We start from the raw sequence: 15,791 nt of genomic DNA, 5'->3' as shown, positions 1-15,791 counted from the left end.
CAGCAGAAAAAACAAAAGAGTAAAAATGTCTAATACCAAAGGATTCATTACTTTGCCAAGTCGTTTACTTTTTAAAAAGGCTGTTATTCCCTCACAATTTCCTAAGGGGGAAAATCTATCTTCCATTAGATTAGGGAGGTGAGAGAGGCTTAGCTATCAAATTTAAATGTATCATGAATATAGAAAACAAGGGCAGAATTTAAGAAACATGTTAGCTCAATGAATAGAAAAAATGAGAATACTGATTTTTTAAAATGGCAGAATTAAATGAAGGAAAGAAAATGGAAATAAAAAGCAGTACTTTGAAGTTTTAATACCCTCCATCTCACTGCTCCTTAAGAGGAAAACTTCTACTTGCCTAAGATCTGTAGAAAGCATTCTGACTCCCAATGATTCCCTGCTACAATTACCCTTCTTGGGGGACTGAGAAGGAAGTACAAAATCCTCCTTGACTTGCTTTCAGAAAACCCACTGTCACATTAAATAGCAAAATCTTGGATGGGCTTGAATGTTAGGCTAAGGAGTCTGGACTTTAGTCCACAGGCAAGAGGGAGCCACCAGAAAAGAACACCAAGATTTGGGGATATGCTTTCAAATGACAAATCTGAAAATCATGTAGAGAATGCAACAAGGAACACTGAGGAGGAGGAAGGTCACTCACATAAAGTGCCTAGGATAGTACTTGGCACATGATATAGTCTCAAAAGTGTTTATTAGAAGATGACTTTAAAAAATTCCCTAAAACTCAAGTTTGTCATATAATTAGTGAAATCGATAAAATTCAGATATGAGACTCATTTGTTTATGTGTTTACTTGTCAATTATTAAGAGTGTATGTCCTACTGGGCTGGTGTGGTTCCGTTGGTTGAGCATGGTCCCATGCACCAGGAGGTCGAGGGTTCAATTCCTGGTCAGGGCACATGGCTGGGTAGCAGGCTCAATCCCCAATAGGGAGTGTGCAGGAGGCAGCCAATCAATGTTTCTCTCTCTCTTCCCCCCTCCTTCCTTTCTCTCTCTCTCTCTCTAAAATCAATAAAAACATATAAAAAATCTTTTAAAAAAAAGTGTATGTCCTATTCAAGCAACAGCCTGAAGTATAAAAATATTAGAATTCATTTCTTATTTCAAAAATTATCGCAGTCACTATTTTGATCATATAATGCCACGCTTGACTTGAACCAAAGCTAAGTAGAATTTGAAGTATGTTAAGAACACATTAGAAAGAAATAGTAGAAAAATAAAATAATTTTTAAAAAGTTACCAAAATTTATCAACCATGAAATCCTCACCTTGTTTTTTGGACAAGAAATTGCTTCAGATCCTGAAGGATGTTTCCAGTTTTTTGTCCAACTTCTAAATACAAGTTTGGTCTATCAAAACCAGTACAGGTAATCTGAGGATTCTTCAGGTTTAAGCAACGGACAATGTCTTCCCGGATGGAGGAACTTGCAGTAGCAGTGAGAGCAACTATTGGAACCTGAATGAAGTTCATCAATTTTTCAAAAAGGAGAGAGCTCATTAATTCCTAAAAATTCTACTGCCTTTTTACAAAGACACTGTGAAACAATGACAGAAGAAATAGTGTTTAAAATGCAACTTTCAAATTAACTTTTTTTGAGAAGAAACTTCCTACTTATGTGTTTCTCAGCCTCTAAAATACATTTACTTTTTAAAAATCATGAATCATTTAAATAATATACTAAATCCATTAGATTTCAAAATGTAGTCTACCTTGCCTTATTAAATTAAGGCTTCTTACTAGCTATCTACCTTTCCATTTATTTTTTTTAATATTTTTATATGTATTTGTAACCGTGCTGCTATAAATGGGGGTTCTGTTATGCCGTGTTTTTTATTAATCTGTAATTCACAAATTATAAACTCTTTCATTCACTGGAAATCTAACTATGCAAAGCAATGATTCTTTTTTGTCTCTGATATTAAATATATTGGTTTATAGCTTCTCAGATCTAGAAGCAAAGCTCTCAATGACTAGAATATCCTCTCTCCAATTTCACTAAGTAAATCATGACATGCTACAAATAAGAAAAATGCATAAAATGAAACATCTATTATTAATTGATTCCTTGAGCAAACAAGTCATGTTCTATTTTCAGCTTAGCACAGACTTTTTGACTGGATTAGCAGCCAAAGCTGGAGGCACAGCACATACCAGGAAAAATATGAATACATAATCTTTCAGAAATTCTAAATAAGTTATAACAACATACCTCCCATGAAACTAGATTTAACATTTTTTGTCCCTATTCTCATAGGGAGTTATAATCAACTATGCTATTGTTTCATACTCAGAAAAAAAGTGGACTAGGTCTTAAAGTTGTTCCTAAATCATTAGCTGTTCTATATCCAAGAATACAACTTTCTTAAAATATTCTTTTTTTTTTAGAGAAAGAGAGAGAGGGAAACATCGATTTGTTGCTCCATTCTATTTATGCATTCATTGGTCTTCAATAGTTGATTCCTGTATATGCCCTGACCAGGGATCAAACCCACAAACTTGGTGTATCAGGATGACACTCCAACCAACTGGGCTACCAATATCCTCATAAAATTGCTCTCAGATACACTACATCTACTTCAAAAATCAGTGTAAGCAATTCTCTTTTATGTAAGTGAAAATGTATGTGCAATTTGTAAAAAAAAAAAAAAAAAGCACTTATAGAATTTGAAAAATAATTTATTAAAAACTAAAAACTACTTTTACAATCAATATAGCTCTAATAAAAAATTATCTCAAAGTTCATGTAAAAAGTATCAATTAGGTTTGGGAGTCGTTTTTTTTTTTTTCATGGAAAAAATGTAACAAAACCAATTTGACCAGGTGATTAGCATTTTTGCATTCCCTATCCTTAAATTATTTAAAACAGTAACCCCCAAATTAACTTCATTAATTTCTGGTTTATAATCAGACAGTTCTCTGAATTTAAAGAATACCTGCCTTACAGTTTAGAGATGAATAGGCCAATTTATAAAGAAGTTAGTTTCTCTAATCAAACATATAAAATAAAAATATTGATATCAAATATAAAACTAAGAACAAGGGAAGTTTAAATATTAGGCATTCTTGGGACATGCACATTCTCACCCACACAGCAACAAAGCATTTTCATCAATTTAAGTGCTTTACTGAAACAATTTATATGCACTAATAAAATACTTGCTGTTTAACTGCAAATACAGATAAAGAAAGAAGTTTCCAGGATAAAAACTATAGGAAAAGAGGGTTTAGTTTGGTTCAAAGTACTATATGAGTGGATGGGCAATGCATGTCTGAAAATAAGGAAAGAAGCATGAAACATGACACCTCTTGAAGAAGTTAACAGAAAAACCAGGCAAAATAGCAGCACATTAGTGAAAACCTCTGGCTTAGACTCAGTTGCCTGAGTTCAGATCCTGCCTTTGCCACTAACTAGATGTGAGATTTTGAGCTGTTTGTTTCACTCTCTAAACTTTGGTTTCCTCATCTATAAAATGGCTACAAATAATAGCAACAATCTCATGAAGTTATTGTGAAGCCCAAATAAAATAAAACATATTGTGTCCTGAACATAATGCATAGTACACAGTAAGCACTCAAAAAGTTTCAGCTATTACTATTTATTGCAACAAGTAAAAAGAATTCTATACAAGAACTCCAGAGCCCTGGGCACTGCTCCCAGATTTGCCACTGACTTTGGCAAGGGCTAACTTCTCCTGGCCTCAATTTTTTCATCAAAATAGAGAGAACGCTACAAGATGTTAGACTCTTTTCTAACAAAAATTCCCATTTGCCACTAGAAAATCCCTACTCAAGTGACCTAACAGTGAAAAAAAAAAATCACAATAAATTCAGTCTTTTGTCTCTAAGATTCTAAAAGGTTACAATTAAGAATGTTGCTTCCATAAACAGAAAATAGAATAAAGTAATGGAATATATTAAACTTAAAGAAACAATTATTTACATTCACTTCAGAAATGAATAGAATCTTTCCTCTTAGAAGCTTGTTGTGCTTTATGACATTTAAAATTTATAAATGAGGATAAAGCTTAAAAATAATATATAGGTTGGTTATGAGAAAGGTGACCATACATCCTGGTTTGCTGGTACACTCCCAGTTTATGCTGTCATCACGACATAATTATTAATAGTTTGCACCCTTTCATTGTCAAAAGCAAACTGGGTTGGATGATAATTATACTGTCACCTATATAAAGTTCTTAACTCATAAAACTCTTATTCTTTAAGCTGGCAAAAATGTTTCCTTGGTAATAAGTATCAAGTTTTGTTAAAACAAACAATAAAATAGAAATTAATCTTGTGACTATAAATTTAGGGATGACTTAGTCATATATATACTTCAATGGTATACAACTACAGACTCAGAGAAAATAACTATTCCATTTGCTTCTAAATTTGGGTCATGTTGCTAATTCTAACTCTATACTCCATAATACTAAGGTAGGACAGTAAGAAGCTAGGAAAATTCCTAGGCAAGAGGAATGGGGAAACTGAGACAAAATAATTTAACAAAACCAAACAATTTGAACAACTTACAGACAGCAAAACCTTATCTTCCTTGACTAAGGACACTTGAGAACAAATGGATTCTACCTCTCCTCCCTAACCAGAGAATAAATATCTTAAATTACTCTGGTTGGAGAGATAGGCAACAGAGACCCAATTAATGCCAGTTGTACCAGCCAAACCCAAGGACAGATGAAGTCTGGGGAACAAATAACAAAAACCCGATTCAAGCCAGACAGACCCAAGATAAAAGTAACACAGTAAAGCCAACCAAAGAATAATCCCAAACTCCCTTATATGCTCATTCAGATGCATCAGCATATTATAAGCGCACTTGAAAAGCTGATGAATATTCTTCTGAAACTCTCCCTCCCTAAATTTCGCACCCACAGAAGAGAGATAAAAACCCTCAAGACTAAGGATGCCAGTGTGGATTCTCTCTGGAGTATGCACAGGAACTTTCTCGGACATGAACTTTTTATTTTCTTTCTCCTAAAATCTAAGGGCGCCCACAAGACTTACAATCAGGGGAGCAGCGGAGCTCCTGGGCTTCCCCCTGAACCTGTCTCCAAGGCCCTCTCTTCCCTGATTTGCCAGGGAGCTAAAAGTGGTTCCCAGTGGCTCACTTCTTCCACTATGACCCTCCCACTGAGCAAACAGCAGTCTTGCCTTGGCTCACTTCTTTCCTATAACGTGTCTAAGAAGCCAAAGCAAAGCACTACTCTCTCCTGTTATTTCTTCTACCTCAAGCTCTTCCTTAGTTTCACTGACCCCAGCTTTAATAAATGTACTCTCAAAATCACCCGGACTCATGTTGTGAAATCTTTCCTGCACACACTTGGGCTGGTCTGAGGCAGACCCGTTGCGGGCGGTCCTTGTCTGTTAACATTCTCCTGCTTCATTCATTCATTCCAATTAGTTACTGAGTGTGTACTATACACTGATCTTTGTGAAAGGACTGGAGAGAAAGTAATGGGAAGAACCACCATGTCTGCTGGATCTCACAAGTTCTCTTATTTGGACTTGATGGGATTTTAAGACTGATGTAGAGCTTTCTGCCTGGGTGCTCTTTCTTCTGACTCTCTCCAAATTGGAATCTTTATACCAAACAGTTTAGTGATTTCTTTGCTATTTTTTGATTTATTGAAATAATGTGGTGTGAAGCATTGCAGGTTAACACCAATTGTCCCAGTGTAATTGCAGTGGGAAAGAGAAAAAAAGACACTGAGAACAGTGAGGAAAATGGGAGTCCCACAACCACCAGGTGGCATTTCTCACCACTTAGCTAATAAAAAGGATTCCGGAAAACACTAGGGGAAAAAGATTTCGGAGCCATTGCTTGACAAACACTCTGTGCTATACTGAATCATCCTAAGAAATGAAAATTTTCCAATGGAGTCCAAAGTCAGACATAATAAAAGACTTAAATTCAACACTAAAATGTGTTTAAGAGCTGCATAGAATATTTAAAACTCCTCTAACACAATCCTTCTAGGAAAGGACTACAGAAAGCAATCTTCTTAGTATCCAAAAGCTTATTTTTTTAAAACCATTCTAAATTACTGGAAAGCAGTCCTAAGGTACACTGGCTTACTGACTTTCACCATACAAATATCTTCTTTTTCTATACATGTACCATTAACATTATTGATCTTCCTATATCATTCATACTGTTCCACATAACACTGATTGTTTGGTGTTATTGCTCCTATTTTTATAGGTATGAATCTAATCTCCTTTACTGCTTTATGAGCTATTTTAGGGCAGAAACTAAGTATTATATTTATTTCAAATTGTTTGCTTTAGAAACTAGCAGTTTCTCACTGTGTAGCTATTGGCCAACTCTTCTACTCACTACCTGTGGGAGAAAGTTACTTATCTGATTATTAGCTTCCACATCAGATTCATTTATTCATTTACCCAATTATTTATGGAACACCCACAATATCCCATATACTGTTCTAGATTTCATAAACCAATCCATCAAAAACTCCTCCCCAATAGGAATATGAGAAATATTGAATGTTGGAGGAGGGGTTAATTTGAAATTTTCCTATGGTGGCCTAGGAGGCCTAAATAAGTAATATTTCAGCAAAGACCTGAGAGAAGTTAAGGGATCACACCATGTGAATTACCTGAGTGAAAATATTCAGGGACAGGGAAGAGCAGGAACAAAGCCCTAACATAGGAGCATGCTTGGCATGATTGCAGAAAACCAAGAAGAGGGTAGCTGGAACCTAGCAAATGAGGAGACAAATACTAGAGGATGATGTCAAAGACATTGTACTTGGCAAGCTTACCAACGGGAATGCTGCCTTTAGAGAGCCCAACTCCCTGAATGAATTTCTAAAGTCATGACCCCACTCAGAAATACAGTGAGCCTCATCCACAGCAATCAGAGTAATACCTAGTAAAAGAAGAAAAAGAAATAAGTGGGGGAAATAAAGTTCAAAAAGGAATAACTTCATCTAAGTCAATATTACCTTCTTCACTCAGAATATATATTACAGAAAGAATAAGTAATCAAATCAAACTATTTGGTTCATACAAAAACACAAGCATAAATAGCATCAGCTAACACCAAAAATCATTACTGAGCAGGAATACATAGATTAAAAGTGTATGGAGGAAACATTTACATATCATTATTCCTCAGAAAAATGAAATACTATTACCTGTCTTCAAGACTATCACTCATGAACCATCTGTAATGGTAACGCCCCAAGAAAAGAGCTGTTCCATTTTTCTTTGATAATACTTTTAATTTTATCTCTTCGATTAGCCATCAGGAGATAGATCAACACATTTCTAGTGAGATTAGGTGCATGACCACCCATGATTGGTCACATTTCATACCAGAGAGTTCCTCTAAAATGCCAGTATTAAAACACAGTAGATAATAGTACCTAACATTTATTAGTTACTCTAAAGATTAAATTAGATCACTCTCACATAAAATGCTAAGACAGGGCCTGACATAAAAGAGATCTCAATTTTAAAAAATCATCACTATTATTATATGGTTATTAAATGTTCACTATGATCCAAACACTTTTCTAGGAATAAAAAGATTAATAAAATGCAATCCATGATCTTGGGGAGCTCATCATTCTAAAAGAAGAGGGAGAGATTCAAATAAATAATTTAATTCATTGAGATTACCAACTATGATAGAGTTGGAGGAGAAAGAAGGCAAAAAAGAAACCTACTAAATATGAGTAAGGTAGGTTGATTAGCATCAAAATTCTCTGATTACTATTGAGTGCCTAAGGAAAATTCAATGTTACCACTATAGTTATTTTGGCTTTAGAAACTAAATAAGCCAGATTTAGGTTAAAACAAAGATGGTGGCTCCTCCTTTATTTTAAAACCTTCCTTAAAATTACAGGTTTGGCCCTGGCCTGTGTGGCTCAGTTGGTTGAAGGATCGTTCTGTACACCAAAAGGTAGCAGGATGGATTCCCAGTCAGGGCACAAACCTGGGTTACAGGTTCAATCCAGGGTCAGGGTATGTGCGAGGGGCAACAGATTGATGTTTGTCTCTCACACTGATTTCTCTCTCTCTCCCTTTCTCTCTCTCTCTCTCACTCTCTCCTTTCCTCTCTCTAAAATCAATTTTTAAAAAAGTTACAGGTCTGACTAACTACCTTTTAATGAAGCTGAACTTTGTCCCTCACAATGAGTTTAGGCAAGCTTTTGCCAACTTTTACTTTAAATGTGCAAGTCCAAGTGTCTGACCAAGTCCTATACATATTTCATTTTGGCATTCCTGTCACTCAAGCCTTATTTCCAAAGTTAAAAGACAATTACAAATGTGTTTGATTTTAAGAAGTCTCATACAAATTATGTTTGCTGCTTCTGTTATAAATCCATACTACTTAAATAATGTAACATTTATCATAAAAAAATCTGATTAACTAAATGTCAGACTACTGTACAAATAAAATTCTGAATATATTCACTTTTGTGAGCATTTTACAATTTCCTGCAAACAGAAGCCAAATAAAAATATTTCCAAAAGAATGCTCAACCTTTTGTTCAACATTGAGAGGCAAACAAAAAGAGCATTTTCATCTATAATATGCAGAGAATTCTGCCACAATGCTTGCAGTGTTCATAATTTAATCCATTACAAATAATAAAAATAAAAAATTAGAACTACCTCTCAAAGGATCTAAGTACAGACTTGATCTAATTACTAACTCCATCAAAGAAAATGCTAAAACAGACAAAATACATCCAGACCACTATGGACACAGACCCTAGCTTTTTACTATAAAACCAGGCAATTTGTGTCTCTAAGGTAGTTAGGCTTAATCTAAAGTAAAATATTCACAAGAACTTCATACAACCTAATAAGAGACACACCAAATTGCAATAAGGGAGTTTAACAGCTGATGGGTGTGCTTTTTGGCAATATATTTAATCTAGTGTTATTTTCTGCCTTCATTTTTCTGTTGGTATTTAACACATACTAAAAAAACACAAATTTGTTTTCATTATACCATGAGAAAAATTGTTAACTGTTAATTACCTATAGAGTTATATACAAATAACCATTAAATGAGATAGTGCAATGTTGAAAACTCTGCCTGTGTGAAATGATTTTAATACATAATTATATAAAACTAGAGGCCAGGTGCACAAATTTGTGCACCAGCAGGGTCCCTCGGCCTGGCCTGCAGGATCAGGCAAAAATCGGCTCTCCGATATCCCCCAAGGGGTCCTGGATTGTGAGAGGGCGCAGGCCAGGCCGAGGGACCCCACCAGTGCATGATTGGGGCCGGGGAGGGACACAGGAGGTCGGCCAGCCAGGGAGGGACCATGGAGGGCTCCAGGGCATGTCCATCCCATCTCGCTCAGTCCCAATTGGTTGGACCCCAGCAGCAAGCTAACCTACCGGTTGGCGCGTCTGGTCGACCAGTTGACTGTCTGTCCCTGGTGGTCAGTGCATGTCATAGCAGTAGTGAGAGCATCCTTAGCAGATCATTACCGGACTAGAGGCTCAGTGCCCTTGATTCTAGGGGGCCCAGCCGCCCAAAAAATAAAACTTATGTTTTTCCGGGGGGGGGGGGGGGTGGGCGGGCGGGCGTCCCTCAGCCTGGCCTGCGCTGTCTCACAGTCCGGGAGCACTTGGGGGATATCAGTTGGACATCCTTAGCGCTGCCACAGAGATGGGAGAGGCTCCCGCCACTGCGGCTGCACTCGTGAGCCGGGCTTCTGCCTGAGCAGCACTCCCCACTATGGGAGCGCACTGACCACCAGAGGCAGCAGCTGTGTTGAGCATCTGTTCCCTGGTGGTCAGTGCATGTCATAGCGAGCCCTTGAGCGGCCTTAGCATATCATTAGCATACTATGCTTTGATTGGTTGAACAGCCGACAGGACAACCAGACACTTGGCATATTAGGCTTTTATTATATAGGATTATGCTTTGATTGGATGAATGGATGATTGGATGACCGGGCACTTAGCATATTAGGACAACCGGACACTTAGCATATTAGGCTTTTATTATATAGGATAATATAATATTAGAAAACTAACATTGGTTGGTTCAACTGAATGTTTGAAATATGTGCATTTACAATAGAAGCCTTGATAGCAACTCTTGGATAGCTGAGCTTAACCATCAAAAAAGAAATAACAGACAAAAAAATTTTTAAGTACAAAAAAATGGTGTCAGCTCTTGACTAATTCTATATTTAAATTTTCTAGGAAAAAAGCTCTAACTTATTATCTAATTTTTTAAGTTAATTATACTCACTGGAGGCAAATAATCAAAGGTACTATGGTTTCCAACTCTGACTACACATCAAAATCACCTGTGAAAACCTAAAAATGCCAGGGCCCGAGCCTAGGCATTTAATTAGAATTTTCACAATGGAAGAATCCTATATTTTTCAAAAGTCTGAAAGGTGATTCTCTTGAACAACAAGGGTAGAGAATCACTACACTGATTTTAGATTCAAAATATATTTTTAAAAAATTATAATTTCATAGAATCTAAGACTCAATACTCATTCAACAATACATGTAAATACCTACTATGTGCCACATACTGCACCATGGAAATATAAATAAGAATGTGTTTTTTTTCCTCAAAAAGTTTAGAGTGTAGCAGAAGATAACATACATAAACTGGTAATTATAATACAGGAGCCCACGGTACTTTCTATGGCAGAAGGAATTCCAGTCTTCTATGGGATAAGACAGTAGAGACACCAAGTTGGAGAGTCAGAGATTTCCTGGAAGAGTTAATCCTATATAAAAGTGTAATATGCAAATCGGCCAAACAGTGGAAGACCGGTCACTATGACGCGCATTGACCACCACGGGGCAGACACTCAATGCAGGAGCTGCCCCCTGGTGGTCAGTGCGCTCCCACAGGGAGAGCACCGCTCAGCCAGAAGCTGGACTCACGGCTGGTGAGCACAGCAGCAGTGGCAGGAGCCTCTCCCGCCTCCACTGCAGACGGTCAGTAAGGAGCAAGAGGTCTCAGACTGCGAGAGCCCTGGACTGCAAGAAGGATGTCTGACTGCTGGCTTAGGCCTGATCCCCAGGTCAATTGGGCCTAAACCAGCAGGCGGTCATCCCCCCAGGGGTCCCGGATGCAAGAGAGCGCAGGCCTCGCTGAAGGACCCCATTACCCCCAGTGCACGAATCTCATGCACCGGGCCTCTAGTGTTTAAAATAGACTTTAAGAGAAGTGAAATCCAATATCCATCCATAAGTTAAACTTTAAAGGGTAACTCTATTTAATAAATACTAATAAGGATCCTATTGTATCACTTACCAATATCAGCCTGAAGTTGCTGAAGCAGGTACAAGTTACCTGAACAGAATTCTGGAGTTAAGTAAACAATTCGGTATTTGCCTCTATAAAAACAAAACAAACAACAAAAAATAGGACAAGAAATATTTACAATAAAGAAAACAATAGCCTAATAGATTACAACTTAAAACCAAAATACCTGATAAATTTTTTAATAATACATTATGCTAATTACTAAAAACTAAATATTGTGTGTATATATATATATTGTTCTTTGATTTCACTTCAACTCATCACCAAAAATCTGGCAATACCTGTCAGGGAGTACTCAGTGTTAAGGTACTCTCTAAAATTAATAAACATGTCCTCGGATAAGGATTTTTCTTAAAAATTTTTAAATACCGTTGGTATTTAAAAAACTGCTGATACATACAACAACATGGAAGATTCCCAAGGCATTATGAAATTCCCAAGGCTGAATGAAAGAAGTCTTACACAAGAGTTCATATTGTCTAACTCCATTTACATGAAGTTCTAGAACAAGCAAAACAAAAGTATGGTAGAAAAAAACTAGAACAGTGGTTTGCTTTAGGTCCACAGTGGTCAGCAAACTGCGGCTCGAGAGCCACATGCGGCTCTTTGGCCCCTTGAGTGTGGCTATTCCACAAAATACCACCTGTGGGCACACACGTACAGTGTGATTGAAACTTCGCGGCCCATGCGCAGAAGTCGGTATTTTGTGGAAGAGCCACACTCAAGGGGCCAAAGAGCCGCATGTGGCTCGCAAGCCGCAGTTTGCCGAGCCACAGTTTGCCGACCACTGCTTTAGGATGAAGGGTAAAGGATAAACTAGGAAAGAACATAAAGGAACATAAAAGAACATAAAGACAGTAATGCTATATATCTTGTTAAGAGTTTGAGTGACATATTTATATGCATTTATCAATACTCAGTAAATACATGTTTATTGTTTGTATAATAATATACAAATATTTATATTAATATATCTACACTTATTTCTCTGTGTGTCTGACAATTTTATTCTAGTAAGGAATTATGTCATAATGAGATTAGTGGGGCAAGAGATCTAGAATCTAGTCCCTGCTCAGCCATTAATTCATTGAGTGAGTGATATGGGGCAAATTACTTTGAGCCTCAGTTTCCTCATCTGTAAAATGGAGCAAAACTAGATGACTCTCCAAGTTCTCTTCCAAAATCAAAATTTTACAATCCCATGATTACAATGTTAACATTATAATTGAGAACTAAAAATAGATTTCTTTCAGTTTGAAGGATTTTAAAATTAATAGTTCTGTAAATGCACTATAAAAAAGACAATACATTTTAAAATCATGGATATTTTGTTCATGTGTTAAATAAAAAATATTTGTGTACAAAATTTTCTCACATATCCTAGACACCTGATCAGAAATCATATAAATTACTCACAGTTTAACATCCTTTAGAACATTTTGTGATTGTGCTGATCCCAGAAAACAAGCTGAAATATTGGACATTCTATAAGGAAAAACACACACACATAATGAAGCCACGTACATACACACTACAAATATCAACTTCATTCTTAAGTGAGAAGGAATAAAGAAATATTATTTAAAAAATACATTCCTCTTCTTTGCAATCCTCGCTCTTTTTGTAACTTACTAATTTGATAAACAAATTCCTTCCAGGGCCATATTAGAAGGCAGTTTGTTAAGGTGGTTTTTGTTTTTTGTTTGTCAAAAAGATTGCAAACTCAAATTAAAGATGTTTAAAATTTTTTCATAACTAAAATATAGGGTTCCATGTATACACTTCATATGGAGAGAAAGAGAACAGAATTGTGAGATATGCAATTTAAACTGGCATAAAGTTTGGTTTTAAAAAACATTTATTGGGGCCACCTGGTAGCCTTGAATTACAGAGAACTTAAGAAGGTAAGTTCTTCCACTAACATATCATTTATTACTTATAAAAATAAAGTAGCACTTATAGTAATCTGTTCCTGGGAACTAGATTTTAAAATACATGATAGATTAGAATTTTCCTTCACAGGAGAAGAAAAAGGTGATAATGTGGCAATGAAAACATTACTTACCTAAGCTGGAGCACTTGGTCTTCCATCAAAGAAATAAGAGGAGAGATGACAAGGCCAATCCCGCCTACATAAACAGGTGGATACTGGAAGCACAGACTCTTTCCATAGCCTTGAAATAAAAATAATATACTCATTGAAATAAAAATAAAGCCTTGGTACTTTGATTTCTTCTTACAATGCACCTGAATGAGATAAAGGATCACTTACTAATATGCTATCTTCGTAAGAGCTAATTCATGCATAAATTTAAGCATCTACTCTCAGTTCACTCTCTTCTACATTTCACGCCACCTGTAGTTGTCCCCATTACCCATGGGGGATATGTTCCAAGACCTCCAGGGGATGCCTGAAACCATGGATAGCACTGAACCCAATACATACAATCTCTTTTCCTGTACATACACACCTATGATAAAGTTAAATTTATAAATTAGACATAGTAAGATTTTAACAATAACTAAGAATAAAGTAGAACAATTATAACAATCTCCTGTTATGTGAATGTAGTCTCTCTCTCAAAGTATCTTATTGTGCTGTACTCACCTTTTCATTTAAAGGCAGCATTTTACAGCTTCTCTCTAGCATGTCCACATTACCAGCATCACTACTCTTATGCTTTGAGGCCATTATTAAGTAAAATAAAGATTACTGAGACACAGTACTTCAATACTGTGGCAGCAGATCCAATTATATAGAGACGGTTACCAAGTGACTAACGGGCAGGGGGAACAGCGTGGATACACTGGATAAAGGGACTGTGAGAGATTTCATCCCGCTAGTCAGGATGGTGAGCATTTTAATTATGAATTATTTATTTCTAGAATTTTCCATGTAATATTTTCAGACATTGGTTGAGAGCAGGTAACTGAAACCACAGAAAGTAAAACCATGGGTAAAGGAGGACTACTGTTATTTGCATTCTGAAAGTTTAATGAAAGAACAGGCATTTAAAAACCTTTACGTTTTATTTTTTTAAGTATTAGGTTATTTGCTTAAGCACAACTTACCAGTTGCCATGACAACAACATTATCTCTTCTTTCTTCCAGTACAGAATGAATCACTTTCCACTGAACCCTGGAGAGTGAAAACACAAAAGGCTGTTTTGTTTTACTACCAAGAAACCCAAGAGACAAGTTCAAACCCATTTAATTTTTCCACTTCCTCTAATAGAATTTATTTTACATTTTGGGCTTCAATATAAAAATGTCTGAACCCTAGAACTTTAAATGTAAGTTACATGGATGCGTACATGTGCACTTAAGATCTGCAAATGTACATACACTTAAGGTTTGACCATTTCCTTTTATGTAAATTTCACATTAAGAGAAAAATAAATAAATATTTAACTACAGTTAGTGATTTATATGCTGAACTACTCCGGGGGAAGTGGAACAATATTCACATTTACCTTGAGAAGCATTTTAAAAACTGGATGAATTAAGGAATGAGTAGAGAGATGATCGATGAGTATGTGATAAAGAAAGTATATTAAAATGTTGAATATACAGGTATTCATAGTAAAAAAAATTCTTTCAACTTTATTGTTCATCCTCAAACATTTTTTTAATAAAATATTGAGGGAGAAAATCAATTGGAAAAGTGATCTTCCAGTATGCCGATAACAACCTATTCTTCCTTATCTGAGTGCTAGTTACACAAGGTGCCTAAATTGTGAAAATTCATTGATCTGTACATTTATATGCACTTTTCTGTACGTAAGACAGTTAATTTTTTTTTAATTTTGAGATCAACAGGAACAATTTTTTATTTTTCCATGGATTCAATTTTAAATTCACAGAAGAGAAAAATATCCAATGCAGGTATCAACATTCTTATTAGTTTTACTCAAATTTGCTTGTTCCTCATCTCATAATAATACTTGTAAATGTGCCCCCTTCAATGTTAATACATTTAAACATGTTAAAATGATAAGATTATCATTGTTCTTCAAACAGTTGTCTTATGAATTTCTGTAACATCAGCATGCTATGGACAATCAGATGCACAAAATAGGCACATGGATAAACACTTAACGAAAAACAAGTCAGCATTAAATTAAGATTCATTTACTAGTGTATTAAAACTAGTTTCTACCCAGAACTCTCTATGGTAAGAAAAGCCAATTTTCCTTGCTTATAAAAATAATGTATACTAGGTAGACATGAATTTTATACAAATATTACTTCAAACTAACTTTGTAGGCACTAATAGGAAATACAGTGTCGCATATATAAACTATAATAAAGTTGTACTACTACTGTTAAATGGATGGATTATTTGCCTTTTTTCTCTTGTGAAGAAAATAATAAGTATGCAATTTAATTAACTGAGCTTACAAGCCCTATGCAGTGTGTCTCAGTTGGTGGGATCGTCTTATGCACCAAAAGCTTTCCGG

General features: G+C 35.9%; 1 protein-coding gene across 8 annotated transcripts in view; it reads right to left on the bottom strand.

Moving 5' to 3' along the window:
- The window catches only part of WRN (Werner syndrome RecQ like helicase), a 120,131-nt gene that overhangs the window by 52,137 nt on the left and 52,203 nt on the right, over positions 1-15,791 (bottom strand). For all 8 annotated transcript variants that reach the window (XR_002828602.1, XR_002828601.1, XM_014453601.2 and 5 more), the window contains 6 exons: positions 14,403-14,470; positions 13,396-13,504; positions 12,747-12,815; positions 11,319-11,401; positions 6,826-6,932; positions 1,290-1,477 (listed from right to left, as the gene is read on the bottom strand). Coding sequence is in view for 6 of the 8 variants with exons in the window: in XM_014453601.2 (XP_014309087.1) it covers positions 1,290-1,477; positions 6,826-6,932; positions 11,319-11,401; positions 12,747-12,815; positions 13,396-13,504; positions 14,403-14,470 (624 nt within the window). In the remaining 2 variants the exon portion in view is untranslated. The remainder of the gene's footprint in view (positions 1-1,289; positions 1,478-6,825; positions 6,933-11,318; positions 11,402-12,746; positions 12,816-13,395; positions 13,505-14,402; positions 14,471-15,791) is intronic.

Source organism: Myotis lucifugus, unplaced genomic scaffold (assembly GCF_000147115.1).
Source record: "Myotis lucifugus unplaced genomic scaffold, Myoluc2.0 scaffold_26, whole genome shotgun sequence".
In the NCBI taxonomy this organism is placed as follows: Eukaryota; Metazoa; Chordata; class Mammalia; order Chiroptera; family Vespertilionidae; genus Myotis; species Myotis lucifugus.
This window is presented reverse-complemented; position numbering and strand designations above follow the sequence as displayed.